Source organism: Eleutherodactylus coqui, chromosome 2 (genome assembly GCF_035609145.1).
Source record: "Eleutherodactylus coqui strain aEleCoq1 chromosome 2, aEleCoq1.hap1, whole genome shotgun sequence".
In the NCBI taxonomy this organism is placed as follows: Eukaryota; Metazoa; Chordata; class Amphibia; order Anura; family Eleutherodactylidae; genus Eleutherodactylus; species Eleutherodactylus coqui.
In genome coordinates, this window is record NC_089838.1 from 139,576,144 (window position 1) to 139,591,018 (window position 14,875).

At 37.3% G+C, this 14,875-nt stretch overlaps 1 protein-coding gene across 1 annotated transcript in view; it reads left to right on the plus strand.

Annotated features, from left to right (window-relative positions):
* Positions 1 to 14,875, plus strand: part of TRHDE (thyrotropin releasing hormone degrading enzyme) — an 819,510-nt gene that overhangs the window by 721,075 nt on the left and 83,560 nt on the right. Inside the window, exons 13-14 of the mRNA XM_066589876.1 lie at positions 8,998 to 9,145; positions 13,882 to 13,979. Coding sequence (XP_066445973.1) covers positions 8,998 to 9,145; positions 13,882 to 13,979 — 246 coding nt within the window. The remainder of the gene's footprint in view (positions 1 to 8,997; positions 9,146 to 13,881; positions 13,980 to 14,875) is intronic.

Sequence of the window (14,875 nt, forward strand, 5' to 3'; positions counted from 1 at the left end):
CCCCATGCCTTATCGCCTATACAGCGATTATAGGCACAGGCAATACAGGACGCCAGTGTCTGGCGTCCTGTTGCCATGGCGACAGGCCGGGCTCTCGCCGGCCGGAGACACCGAGGGAGCGCGATCTCTCTGTCAACTCTTTCCCTGTCGCGATCTACTTAGATCGCGGCAGGGAAGGGGTTAACAGCGGGGTGGGGGGGGGGGCATGCCCCCCCGCTGTTGCAGCGGGACGCCGGCCGTGACTGACAGCCGGCTCCCGCTGCAGGATAGCGCGGGATCTTATGTGATCTCGCACTATCCCCAGGACGTACCGGTATGTCCTGTTGCGGTAAGTACCATGCTCCGAGGACGTACCGGTACGTCCTGGAGCGGGTAGGGGTTAAATCCGCAGCGGATCTCATGCACCCGATAAACTAGTATTTACAATCCGCAGCGGATCTCCCACACCCATAGAGGTCTATGGGGGCCATCCGGAGCGTGATCCGCACTAAAATGGAGCATGGCACGTTTTTTTTCATGCTCCAGATTTTTTAAATTCCTTTTTATTGACCATCCGCGGGTATTTATCTACCCGCGGGTGGTCAATGCATCCCTATGGGGTGCGGATCCGCGCGCGGGAGATCCGCTGCGGATTTTAAATGTCATTTTGCCCGTGGACATGAGCCCTAATGTGGACAACACAAAGGTTCCATAAAAAAGAAAGCAGCAAAGATTGCAATATAGGACAAGAACACCCAGCAAAAAAATCCATCTGGATCATCTGCAGAGCAAATCAGAAACCATATTGCCCCACTGTTAAATACATATTTGCTGTGCACTGCGTATTATGTGTGTAAAAAATATGCTTGTGTGAGTGAGCCCTTAACCTATGTACACTTGACATGAACTTCCTCACTTCATAATAATACATTGTACCTGCAGTTTGTCTAGTGAGTACCTCAGTTGATTCATACACTTTTTGCTGTCATTTACTTTGTGGCTAATCAAAACATATTCAGAACTTTTATTTGCATGCTTATCATTTTGACTTGGTATGCAATGTTTTCTTGCAGTCATCATTATTATAATATTTCAGAAAAAATAACAAAACATATTCAGCTTCAAATAGATTATTTGGCAAATGATGCTGTCCATTTAGAGCTTTTAATATGATGGGTTCATTTTCATTGCGTCAGTTAACTATTTTGTCTACTCAGAATAACTTACCAAAGGGGATGTTTCTTTCATTATGAGTTATGAAACTGACCATTCAAAGTTTAATATATTCTTGTTTTGATGTTGTCCGGGACAAAGCGCTTAGTAGCTCCCAGATGTAAAATTTCTGCATAAGATGTATAACACAATCTCTGAGGTCATTATTTCATTTCCCAGATCGCAAAGGAAGTTTATTTTGTTTGCTTCTTCTTGTATCACATGATTTATGCGTTCAATTCTTTTAGTGTCTCTGGGATTTCGCATGTATCACCATGATGTAGGGCTACTCGTACATAAGAGACTACATCTATTTTCATGTGAGTGCCTTTACTAGTTTAGATTATTTATTTATTATCAAAAAAAGATTGATGAGGATGAGCACCTGAAACTCCTATTCTAATTAAATATCTCTTTATTATGTTTTTAGGTAAAAATATATTGTATATAGATCACTTAAAACACATGCAATATGTTGTTCCCTGCACCTTCCACCACTTTGCTGGAAAAAGGGAGAACTCATATTTTTCTTCATTTCAAGTCATATTATTTAAATAATTCATGCTCCACACCAAAACCCACTGTTTTTTACATGTATAACGCTGAGACAAGTTAATTTCTGAATAGTATTGAACGTGCACAGCTCACTGTTGCAAGTTTAGAAGCTGTACCCATGCCTTTACCTGTGTGAGTCAGTTGTAGATGGGTGGGATGACAGTCAAAAATTACCACAGAACGTAAGGGTGTAAACAAAGGTCTGTATTCAGTAGTGGGTGCAGGTAGTCAGCATGTTGTCTCTTAAAGAGAATGTGTCATCAGAAAATGACTTATTTTTTAAAGGGCCCTTCCAGCAGAAATACATTTTTCCATCCTTGCCATCCGTACTTAATTGCCTGTTACTCTGGACATCTTCTATGTATATTGCAGTCACTTCCATGTAGTGCAGCCTCCTTTCTAATGCGACTTCCTTAAAATCCCCCATGATCGCTATGTCATACTTTTTAAGAACTTAGCCATCCGATGTAGAAAGAGTACATCCATAGATTTTGCTTGTCTAGGAGGCCTATTGTAAACACCAATAATGGTGTCCTTACTGTTGTTCTCTCCTTGTATTCTTACCCAAACAGTTTCTATAGAACTACTATTGTCTGACGCTTGAATTTCTGTGGAGATGAATGTTTTCCTAACATACAGCGCAAGACCTCCTCACCTTTTTTTAGGTCTGTTTCTAATAAATAAGTTGTATCCTTCAACCCTTGTATTCCAATCATGTGTATCATCCCACTAAGTTTCAGTTGTGCCTATGACATCATATTTCTCTTCATATGTTAATAGCTCCAATTATTCTTGTTTGTTTCCCATGCTCTATGCATTTGTATAGAAATATTTTAGTTTGTGATCGATTTTTCTTGTTCCTCTACTTTCCTTTTGAATGTTTTTGTCTTTGTTCTTTCTTTTCACTTCTAATAAGAAGGTTCTCATTTGTATTCATTCGTTGTATATTTTTGCCTAGCCTTTACTTCTTTTCCCATATTGTTCCAGTTCAAAAGCTCTTTTGATGAGTGTAGCAAGGTGCCTACTAAATATATGGTATCCTGTCTTTGTAAGGTGCAACCCATCTCTAGCAATGAGTCCATTGTATAGGTAATTCATTATATAGTCTAGCAATGCAAATGCTTGCTGGTGGCATCATTGATGTAGCCAGTTGTTCACCTCTGGAATTGTGTTTCATCTTACTATTTCATGACCATCCACTGGGAGATTGGATGAGAAGACTAGTGCACTTACTTGCCTAGGTATTCAAAGTTTGTGCAAATAGTTGCAAGGTCTTTTTTGTTGTATCATTGTCCCTACATGTATTATTAGGAATGGGTAGTAGACTGTAGAACTGAAGAGTATTAATAGCCTATCAGACATATCTTTAATTTGTGCACCTGTAAGCACCTCACCTCTTGTGAGGTTGTCAGGTCTGCAAATAGCTGCCTCTATTCCTTTCAATAAGGAATCCCCTACAATCAGCCCTCTCTTTTTTTCCCTCATAACACTTCTTTTTCTCCATCCAAGAGGTTTCTGAGTGCTTACTTGGTTTGCGTGAGAGCCTGGTACTGATTCCTGAACCGTATAGATGCTAACTGACTCTAGATCCTCCTGCTTCTTTGAGTCACATGCTTCTATTCTTCTGTTTGTGCAGGTACACATTTTTTTCAACATTCAGAAGAGTTTCTTCTGCTCTGTCAAGAAGATCCTCATTTTTTGTAATGAGTTTCATTGTAGCTATTCTATCCCGAGTACTTTGCACCTTTTCCTCAAATAGAGACATAAACTTGCATTTCTGGCAGGTGAAGTTTGGCTTTTTTTTCTGGTAGGTCTTTAAACATATAGCATATATTGCAGCTCACCATATGGCTACTCTCCTATTCCATGCTGCACATAGTCAGTTGATGTCCAATTCGAAACTTCTCATAGTCAAGAATTCTTGTAATGATAGTTAAACTATAAGATTTCACTAAGTGTAAAAATTTGCTCCAGGAATATCAGATAGAAAGGAATAACTAAAATTATATGCTTAACAAAAAGAACAGAATAACTACTAACTAAACAAGATAATACTAGCCAAGTTATATATAATGATGGAATAGTTACGGCAATTAAAAATTTGTAGCTTTTTAAATCATGTTTTTGTGTTAAAACATATATTTGTTATATTTTTGGTGATTTTTTTAAACTTTTCAATTTCACTATGTATATTTTAAAAAATTCCTAATTTCTCGTACTTTTCACTCTGGCCACAAATCTAAAAATAGTCTGCAATTTCTGGTCTTTAGAGAAAGCCATTCAGTAGTCATCTCATTATCATCACAGTCTTGATTACAATGAAAGGTAACATCTGTATATAATATGGGATTTACAATTCACAAAAGATGATGGTCACAAATGCCTGCCTGGTGACCTCTGCGTATGTTAGAGGCGATGCTTAGAATACTCTAACATAAAAGGGAATGAATTCCCTCAAGTCTGTTGTTTTTATGCTCCCTGAGCATGCCGTACAGGACAGGAAGTATTAGCCTAGCATTTGTGAAAGAAGCAAGATATTAAGATTGCTTTCAAATATACTTAGTGACATGGAAAATTGAAAAAATATTAAAAAGTATATACTTACCATGAAAAAACTTTATCTAAACAATAGTTTTTTTTTATTACACATCCCCTCCACATTCTGTCTTAACAAAGGAATTGTGGCCCTGAATGGAAAAAAAACAACATAGCAATGGCTACTAATGCACTATGCTACTAAAGCATTATTAGTCCTTCAATGCTGCATATGTTTTGCTTGTATTTTCATTGTTGCATTTCAAAATGCTTACTTTTACTACTTTTCTGTCAGTGTGGAAGTGTAAGGACTTCTTTTTTGCGAGACAAGATGCAGTTTTCTATGGCACCACTTTGTAGTACATATAATTTATTTAAATATCTTAATTTTTTTGGAGAGGAGATGCATAAAAGCAGGAATCTTGCTATTTTTGTCACTAATTAACATACAATACAAATAAGAAGTTAACTTTATTCTTTGGGTTAGTACAAAAATAAACATGCCAAATAAGTATAAAGCTTTTACGTTTTAGTACTTTTGCACAATTAAAATGTTATTTAAGAAAGGGAATGTTTATGTAGCCGCATCATGAGAGCTATAACTTTTTATCTCTCCATCAATTTACCCACATGAGGACTTGTTTTTTTGGGGAAATGTTCAAGATTACTATTTTGTACGTATATAATTTATTAAAGGGGTTGTCCCGCGAAAGCAAGTGGGGTTAAGCACTTCTGTATGGCCATATTAATGCACTTTGTAATATACATCGTGTATTAAATATTGGCCATACAGAAGTTATACACTTACCCCCTCCGGTGTTGGCGTCCCCGTCTCCATGGCTCCGACCGAAGCCTTCTTCTCCCTCGATTAGACGCACTTGCGCAGTCTGCCCTCTTCTGACCGGCTCCGGCGTGCTTGCAGACCTGTGCGGCGTGAGCACGCCGGAGCGGTCCCTTCAGTGCAAGCGCGTCTAATCCAGGGAGAAGAAGGCTTCGGTCGTCACCATGGAGACGGGGACGTCAACACCGGAGGGGGTAAGTGTATAACTTCTGTATGGCCAATATTTAATGCAGGATGTATATTACAAAGTGCATTAATATGGCCATACAGAAGTGCTTAACCCCACTTGCTTTTGCGGGACAACCCCTTTAATTAATTTTAATATACTGTTTTGCAGTGATGGTAATGATGCAAATTTTTTTTTTTTGTTTAAAAAAGTTAAATCATGAAAAAGTATTATTTGGAGGGGGCCATGGAAGACTGCCTAATAGGCAAATATTTAAATGCTTATGTCAAACCTGGGAGTCTTTCTTGGCCCCCCGTTTACCATACTGAAATATTGTCCACTGTGATTGCATTTCAGGAGAGCCAATGTGCTGGCAAAGGGATCCCCCACCTTGTAAAACTCCTTAGATGCAGTAGTCGCTATTGACTATTATTGCTTCCATTGCTGTTAATAGCAGCCAGTGCTGTAAAAACATGGTGTATCTGAAGAGGCCCCTTAAATGGCCATTTTAAATATACTATATTTAGGTTACCAAGTGGCTAAGAAATGAATCAGCCCATATTTGTAACCTATTTTAATTAAACTAAATGGTGCTGAATAGTGAATATTTGAAAGAGAACATCCATGGTTTTCAGAGACCATGATGTCTACTTTAAAGTACATATGTGTGAATGAAAGGACCTAATTTACCTATATATACCCTATGAATATGGTTAGTACTTAAAGATCTTTAACTGTGTATTGTAAAGTATAGGGCAGTGATTCCCAACCAGTCACATCCCCCTGGTGTGCCATGAAAACCCACCAGGGGTGCCATGATCAGAAAGAGAGCTTCAGCTTTTTAAATATTCTTTTGCATGTGTTGCAAGGTTAAAAAAAATTCTCAGAGGTGCCACAAGCCTGGAAAAGTTAGCAAACACTGGTAAATGGGAACAGTTACCTTAAAGATAGTTCTGGAGAGAAATATGCACACAAGACAAGCTTACATTTTTTGAAACTTTTCACTCAAATTGAAGAAACTCTTTAGCAGCTCCATATCCATGGTCATCATTATTCATTTCCAGCTGGGGAATCTGTACAAACTGGGTCTTCTTGGTGTAGTCTATGGTCTACTTCTGTAGCCAGCTGTATAAGTGTCCCAGTAACCCTGATGTCCCTGGCTGCTCTTCTGCTGCTGCAACACTCACAGAAGGCTAAATGGACCACACCACAGAAGAAGGATACATGCTCTAATTCTCATTCTCCTGCAAATAGTGTTGAGTGACCGCACCAGTAGAACCCTGTTTCAGTTCAAACTTTGCTAAAAGTTCAGTTTGGCACAAACCCGAACAGAGCTTTTAACAAAGTTCTACCTGAAACAGAGTTCTACTGGTGCGGTTTTCTCAGCACTAGTCCTAAACACTGACTCAGAGTGTTAGACAGGGCTTTTATACCTCTTAGACAGTGTTATACACCAGTTTTAGGGTTTTGTTGAATATCCTAGTCAGTTTAAACTAATTCAGAATAAACCAAACTTTTTGCAACAGTTTAGCAAACTAGTCAAACCAAACTTTTCAAAAAGGTCTCCCAATACTAGATACAAGGGTACGTGTTCCTATTTCTAAGCTGCCATTGACTGTCAATCATAACAGGGTCCTCCCTACTCTGTACGTAGAGCTGGTGATGCATTACCAATTCTAATAGTACCAAGGGGGCCTATGCTTCCTCAATCTCCATCTTTTTAAGTAGGTAGAAACACTATCTAGCAGTCAGCATGCAAAACAGGGTCACTACTGTTTTATACAGGAATACTGTGACAACATTTCAGAGAAGCCAGACATTTCAATGAACATTTGGCTAAACAGGAAGTTGTGGAGAAGGTAGTGGCAGTGTCTCTTACAGTGGATCCAAGCTCACCTTACAATATTCAATACTGCTTTACCTTAATTACCTTTCCATAAAAACACATTTCTATTAACAAATGTGATATAGAATCTAATGAGATATTATTATCAATGCTATATTAGATTTGTGAACTTTATTTACCCAATATCTGATTTACATACAATCACATTCAGGTCTGCTACTGTGCAGAACAATGACTAATTTTAACTAACCACTTTGGGGTATAATACAATCTATGCACTATAAAATAATGGCATTTTTGTTAAAAAGAAATTAAGGTAACTCAAGTATTAAGCTATGAATTATGTCCCATTGTGTATGTTTGATCTTCAAATCCTTAACCCACTGTACTTTACTTTCAAAACATATAATGTTATTTGAGGATCATTGTACTTTGGCACTAGGGCATAAAATTAATAGATCTAAAACAAATATGTCAACAACACTTGTTTATATATTGCATATTAATAATAGCATTATGCAAGTTTTGCAATGTGTTAAACCTTTTTTCCTTAAATGCTATATATCATACAGTAATAGCTCAACATGTTACATAAGTTATTCCTTTTTTTAACTCATTTTTCAAGCTGCTTTAGCTGCTTATATATTACTTTTTGAGCATTAATATAGGATGTTATTACGTACTGCATGAATGTCATAAATCTGTTCCCTTCCCATTATTCACATAATGATGTATGATAAAAATCCCTCTTATGGTGTTTCACAGTAATCTTTATTTAGTATTTCTGTTGCAGTTTATTTTATTGATAATTTCAAAACATTTGCTATATATATCTTGTTAAAAAACTCTTTAAATTTACAAGCCCTGGAAGATGAAAGTTAAAAAGTGGTTGCCATGAACACTGACACTTTTTCTTATCCATTAGGCCTAAAATGCATAAATAAGTTGTGTCACTGTGACCATGATTATTGCAAGACCAAATATATGATATTAACAAGTCATATAGCTAATACCTTAGTGTTCATTTTCTATTTTACATGGTTTGGACTACTCTATGCCTTCATGGCATAATGGTATATATAAATGTCACCAACTAGGCTACCAAGCCACTGAATGGGGACCAAAAACTTATTAAAGTGAATGTGCTAAACTATTTTCACCAGTTTTCTTGCAGACTAAAGTTACACATTTTTGACCAAGTATATTTATGCAAATGTGTGCTTTTTACTTTCTCTCCATACTATGGATAGTTTTAAAGATACTCATTTTCTTTTGTTTAAAACTATATTTGTTTCTTCTAATATATTAAAAATCTTGAAAAGATAAAAATGAAAGCAATTGTCTTCAATAATGTATAGTTTTTAAATAGAGGATTTTTTGTATGTACACAATGCAAAAAACTCTATTTCTGTTACCACCTCAAGCAACAGAATATCCATAGGTTGCTACATGACAAAAAAACAACCAAAACTAATTCTTAATGTTATTCTAAAATATTCACTTCTATGTATTCAGGGTGACTATTTTATTTGATGTTCTTTTTGATGTAGATCAAACAGTCATTGTAAATGTTAAAACATGAAGAGAACAAGTGTCAATGAAAAGAATAGATGAACATAAAACATTAACATAAAAGAAAGTTTAGGAGGACAGAGTGACACACATCCCTTTATTTTAATGATAAATGTACGAAAGAACAGTTAATATCTGGATGATCGCTAGATGAGTTTTTAGATGAAGAATTTAAATGACTCCAATAGCTCTCTAGTCTCTCAAGAACATGTCTGTTTTACTATTTGCAAAATAACTTCAAACAAACTTTGCAGTATATCATATTTAATATCTCTTTCTTTAATTTTCCAGAGCTGGATATCTGACACAAAATATCCCTCTAGAGATTATAAGATATCTTTCTGAAGAAAAGGATTTTCTTCCATGGCATGCAGCAAGCCGAGCTCTTTATCCTCTAGATAAATTGCTGGACCGAACCGAGGACTACAGTATATTCAGTGTAAAAGATAAACTATTTTCTACTGTGAACCTAAAACCTTGGTTTACTGAGACATACATAATTTAATTGTTGTTCTTTTTAAAAGTAGGCTCTATACAGAATGTTATACTGTAAATGTATTTTAGAGAAAATATTTCACAAATGTAAGCCAAGTTACAAATAAGGGAAATGGCAAAAATGTGGTCAACAAAACATTTTATTGATTCTTCCAATGTATGTGAAAAGACAATAATCAAAGGTAAAGAAGAATTTAGCAACTGTAAAGTGTGAACATAAATCTAGAGCCTTAGGGCACAATTAGTTCTTTAGAAAGGATGAGAAACAACTCGAATTGTAGAGTTAGACATATTGTATGTTTATGGTCATAAAAGTTTACCACCATCATTTAATCATTGTGCTTTGGTAATGTTGAGGCTTTTGTGCTATTCAGACATTTTCAAATATTATACACATATTTCAACTACACAGAGCCTGAAAGACAAACATATCTAAGAGTGGCTTCACACGAGCGTGTGTTTGTGTGTACACAGGTGCAAACATAGGTGCGCACCCCTGTACGCACAAAAACACGCATGTATGCAAGTCTGTTGCCTTCAATAGAGCCGCAGCTGCTGAATGTCATTCGTTCAGCGAGAGCTGCCTGTGATTGGCTGAGCACCTCAGCCAATCAGAAGCAGCTCTTTCAGCAGGTGGGGATTTTAATTTCCCGCCTGCTCAAAGAACTTCATTGCAGAGCTGGGGACAGCGCAGACAGGATGCGGCTGAGCCTCGACAGCTAAAGAAAGGTGAGAGTGTTTTTGTTTTGTTTTTTTTTACACTAGTTTGCCTTGTTTTTCAGGGAAGGGCTTATATTTAAAGCCCTATCCTGAAAAACAATTAAGGGGAGCAGGCAACTGGATCCTCTACTGCAGCTGTCATCTGTGACAGCTGTGGTAGGGAATTCTTTATTCTCCGCGGGGATGAAGAATTCCTTTGCTGCATTTGTCACATCTGTGACAGGTGCAGCAGTGAATTCTTTTTTCCCCACGGGGATGAAGAAGAGATGTGTTCTTAATCCCCGCCGGGGACATGGCAGCAGTGGACAGGTAAGTATATATATTTTTTACACTAAAATGGTTGTTTTTCAGGGAAGAGCTTATCTTCCCAGAAAAACAATTCAGGGGTGTCAGCAGACCATTGTCTTCAATGGAGCCGCCGGCAGCAGCTGCGGCTCCATTGAAGGCAATGCGTGCATTCCCAATGGTGCACGCATGTCCTATGTTTACAGGTGTACGCCTGTAAAACACGGACATGTGAACACACCATAGGGAGTGCGTTGGTTGTAATAGACGTGTGTTTTTGTGCACTCGTATGCACGCACAAAAACACGCTTGTGTGAAGCCACCCTAAAGCCTAAAAAGCATTGGTTCCAATAAAGCCAATTTTTAATCGCGCCTATACATGCGCGAAAAAAATTGCCCATCTATTTCAGCCTTGCTGCTGAAGCTTCTTTCAAGTAAACTAAGTGCAGGAAATGCATCATAATACTTATACAAGTGTGTAGTTCTATTGGATGTGAATTAATAGGCAATAAATAGCAATCAGTATCAAAATTCATATTTAAAATACATATATCCAATAAAGCAGCATATAAGAATTTTATGTTTAGATATACACTGTCTACAAGTGTTCCATACATAAAGTGCAATGTGCAAAAACATTTTTAAATAATATAATAAAGCTAATTGACATCAATATTGATCCTTACCAGAGGTGGAGACTTATAGCTAGCCACTCACCAATAGAAACATATTCTATTAAAAAGAAACAGGAAACATGTTATATTTTTTATGGAGTCTACAGGCATCTTCCACACTTGATTGCACATGTCAAATTCTTAGTGCTTTATCTATCTCAATAGAACCAATGAAAAGGCATGTTTAACATCATTGTACATGTAATAAAACATGATGGTTAAGATAGATAGGTAGATAGATAGATAGATAGATAGATAGATAGATAGATAGATAGATAGATAGATAGATAGATAGGACAAACCATCTAACTTCTCCTTCCTCTGTTTTTCTGAAGTCTGTACACAGCACAACCAATAAGATATTGTTTTTTTTCTTAATCTAGGTAGGGACGTCTATTAAGCATCTTTTCAAAATCCAAAAATACACACATTTATTAGAAAATAAACAACTTATTAATCATTTTACATGGGCTGTCTTACAAAATCAACATAGCCGATACCAGATATTTTAGACAGTTTATGGGGGATTGCTTCCTACAGGCTCAAAAAAACAAAGAAAAGGTTACAGGAAACTGTTGTAGTCAAAATGTCATTTTGAAAACATTACCAAAAAAAATCTTTAATAGAACCACTTAGAAACTGGTCACATATACAAAACAAAATGCCAAAGTACTGCATGTACTATAAATGTCACTAGAATAAAACCATAACAATGATTTGTTCATAAATGTCCCAAATATGTCCTGCATTTTAAAAAGTCTTTGAACAAATGAAACAAAAATAGAAAAAGTTTATCCGAGAACAATTTTTATTTCAAAAGGTATTCATCATGCTGTAAGCAAAATTACCCATACTCACATCACCCACTCCCGCCACTCTTCTGGTGCTTTCAGTTTCTTACTGGTCTTTACTCCCAGCTGAAGTGAGCTACATGTCCCCGATGTCACCGACACCAGGGACATGTAACTGTTCCGTTCATCTGATAATTAGCTGCAGTGGTCACATATCCCAATGTTAATAAGGGAGATGGAATAATACCTCCACAGTGCCTTAAGGAGAAAAGATGTCCCAATGTTGGAATATTATCGATCTGAAGTCAAAAGTGAAGATCAGTGAGAGACTAGACATCAGCAGAACACAAGCGTCGAGAAAGCAGGTGAGGTGAGTATGGTTTCTTTGAATTTTTTATAGCATGGTGATCAGCTTTTGAATTTTTTCTCCCCATGTAACTCAATTTAAGGTTTTTAGCAAACACAGAAACATACAGCAAAAAAATAGGGAAATCAGAGGGAATTTAGATATTTCTAGGCTGTGTCACATCCAATAGAACTAACAATATTGTGCAGATAGAGGAAACAAATCATGCAATCCAATGTCTCAGATTTAGTGAAGTAACAGAAGCTCAAAAAGGTTGGAGGTTACATTAGGACAATAATTCAAAACATTCAATGGTCTTCATACTGCCCAGAATGTACACAGCATCATAATGACCAAAGGATCTAATGAACAAAGCAAATTAATTTTAAAATTGGAAGAAAAAATAAGAATATTAGTAGCTAGTAGCTAATAGCTACAATAATCACTTCAAGGATATAATATATGAGTCATGACCAAAGACTGTTGACTGGCAGAATAGCCCAAAATGCTGTAAATGTATTAAACTTTTACCCATAAGGGTGGGTTCACACGAGCGTGTGTTCGCGCGTACATACGCGTGCCTATTAAAACAATGTTTTTCCTGTGAAGTGTTTATATGTCCGTGTTTTTCCTGCGTGCCAACGCGAACCACAGGAAAAAGGACATGCGTGGCTGTTTGGTCCATACTGCGCTGATCTTTATATTGGCTCCTATGGGACATGCAGCACGGGAGTCTGGCCGTGTGAACTACCCAATATACAGCATACATTCACACAGCCAGTTGAGGTGGAGAATAGAATAAAAATATATATATTATCGCTAATGGTTGTGGGTAAAGGAAAAAAGGTAGGAATAAAAGAATCTCTGTGGCGGCAATAAAATCCTGATGCTCAGAACTATCAATGCCTAACTATTGGCGCCGTGCATATTTCCTGGTATGCTGATAGAGCGCAAGGTATGGAGTGCATCTATGGGCGCTCCACGCAGCCAAAATTCAACGTTCTTACACGCATATAACAAGCACTGACCTTCGTTCACGCATGTTTCTGCATGTATGTGTACGCGCGCGTATTAACGCATACGCACACGCTCGTGTGAACGCACCCTTAGGCCTTAGTCACATGGGCGTTTTTTCACGCGATTTGCGGATGGCATGACGGATGCGCATCCGCAAATCGCGTGACGGGGGCCAAAAATCTGCTCCTAGCCGTGTTTCATTAGAAATGGGCCGGAGCTGTCCAGCGCATTGAATTCAATGGAGCCGGCAATACAGCCGGCTCCATTGAAAGCAATGCGCTGCGGGCGAGCGCGGGATGAATTGTCGGGAAGGGCTTAAATATATAAGCCCTTCCCTGCAATTCATCCAGAAAAGTGTAAAAATAAAAAAATATATGTATACTCACCTTGTCCTGGCAGATGGAGTTCAGCGCGGCCGGCCTGCAGTGGGTGTGAAGGGGGTATGAGTCAGACTTGCCCCTGATTGGCTCAGTGCTGAGCCAATCAGAGGCAGGTCTCACTCACACCCATTCATGAATTCATGAATGGGTGTGAGTGAGACCTGACTCTGATTGGTGCGATCTGCGATTTCTGTTCTATAATTTATCGGACGAGCGCATAAAAAGCACTCATGTGTCCGATACCATTGCAAGGCAATGATTTTAAAAAATCACCGGACGCATGCACATGCGCAAATCGCGCGAAAAAACGCCCGTCTGACTAAGGCCTTAAACAGTAACACATTGTTATACGGAATGTAATGTGTTATACGTGAGATCTTATATATTTATTATATCTTATTTTTATACACAAGTGAATAAAAAAGTTCTAAATAAGGCATGCAATGTATAATGTATGTTTCTTTTAGGAATACGTATTGAAGCAAGTGGCAACAATGTACTATCGACTTGGATGGCCTGTTAATGGACACAATGGATCAATAATCCAGACATCTTACCAGACAGAGTATGACATTATATTTTTTGTCAAAATATCAGAATAGCTAAGGAGAAGGGTTATTTACAGTCATGTGTATTGTACTTTCTTATAATCTACATGAAATTTCCTGGGTTGTGCAATATTCTTTCTGACAGAGTTTGCTGTGTTAAATTGTAAATGCAGGGGAATCTATATTGGATATTATATCATTCAAACGTACAAGTTCAGAAAATATTTGGACTAGGATTAGTTCACAGCTTTTTCTTATTTGTTTTTTCATGTGTTTTCCTTCTTCTCACGCAATTTCTGCTGTAGTTAACTCTTCTGAATTCTAAGGGAGTTTATCTTTTATGTTAAGCCATACAATGTAGCTTCAAAAGAAGAAAGCTCCATTAGTGTTACACAGTGTGACTGTAGCAGCATGATGCACCTTTTTTCCTGTCTTTCCTGTTTGATATTTCATTTCTCTAAGGCCCAGCATCTTTAAGATTTATATTCCCCTGCATGACATTTTTAAAGCAAACAATGTTCTGCTTATCTCTTGAGTTACGACCCGAAAGTGATGTTGAGATTTGAACTTATGCTTATCACTGGGTACCAGAATGCTTGCACATACACGAAATGTTGTTTTCCATAACATTGGTGCTTCAGATATACTTATGTTTTAAATGCAGTCTTTTGGTTGAATGAAACATTCATTTTTACTAACGCTTGTCAGTACATTCAAAGGGCACTGGAACTCCTCACATGAATGTATTTCTTTGATAACGTTTCAATTGTTACCTGCATTTTTCCTTTTTTTATAAAAATATAGTAGTTAATGATTAAAAAGTATTTTCCTATAACATAACAATAAAGATACATCATCGGGGATTTTACATGCTTGAGTTGCTTTCTCTTATCAAGTTGTGAAAAATAAAATG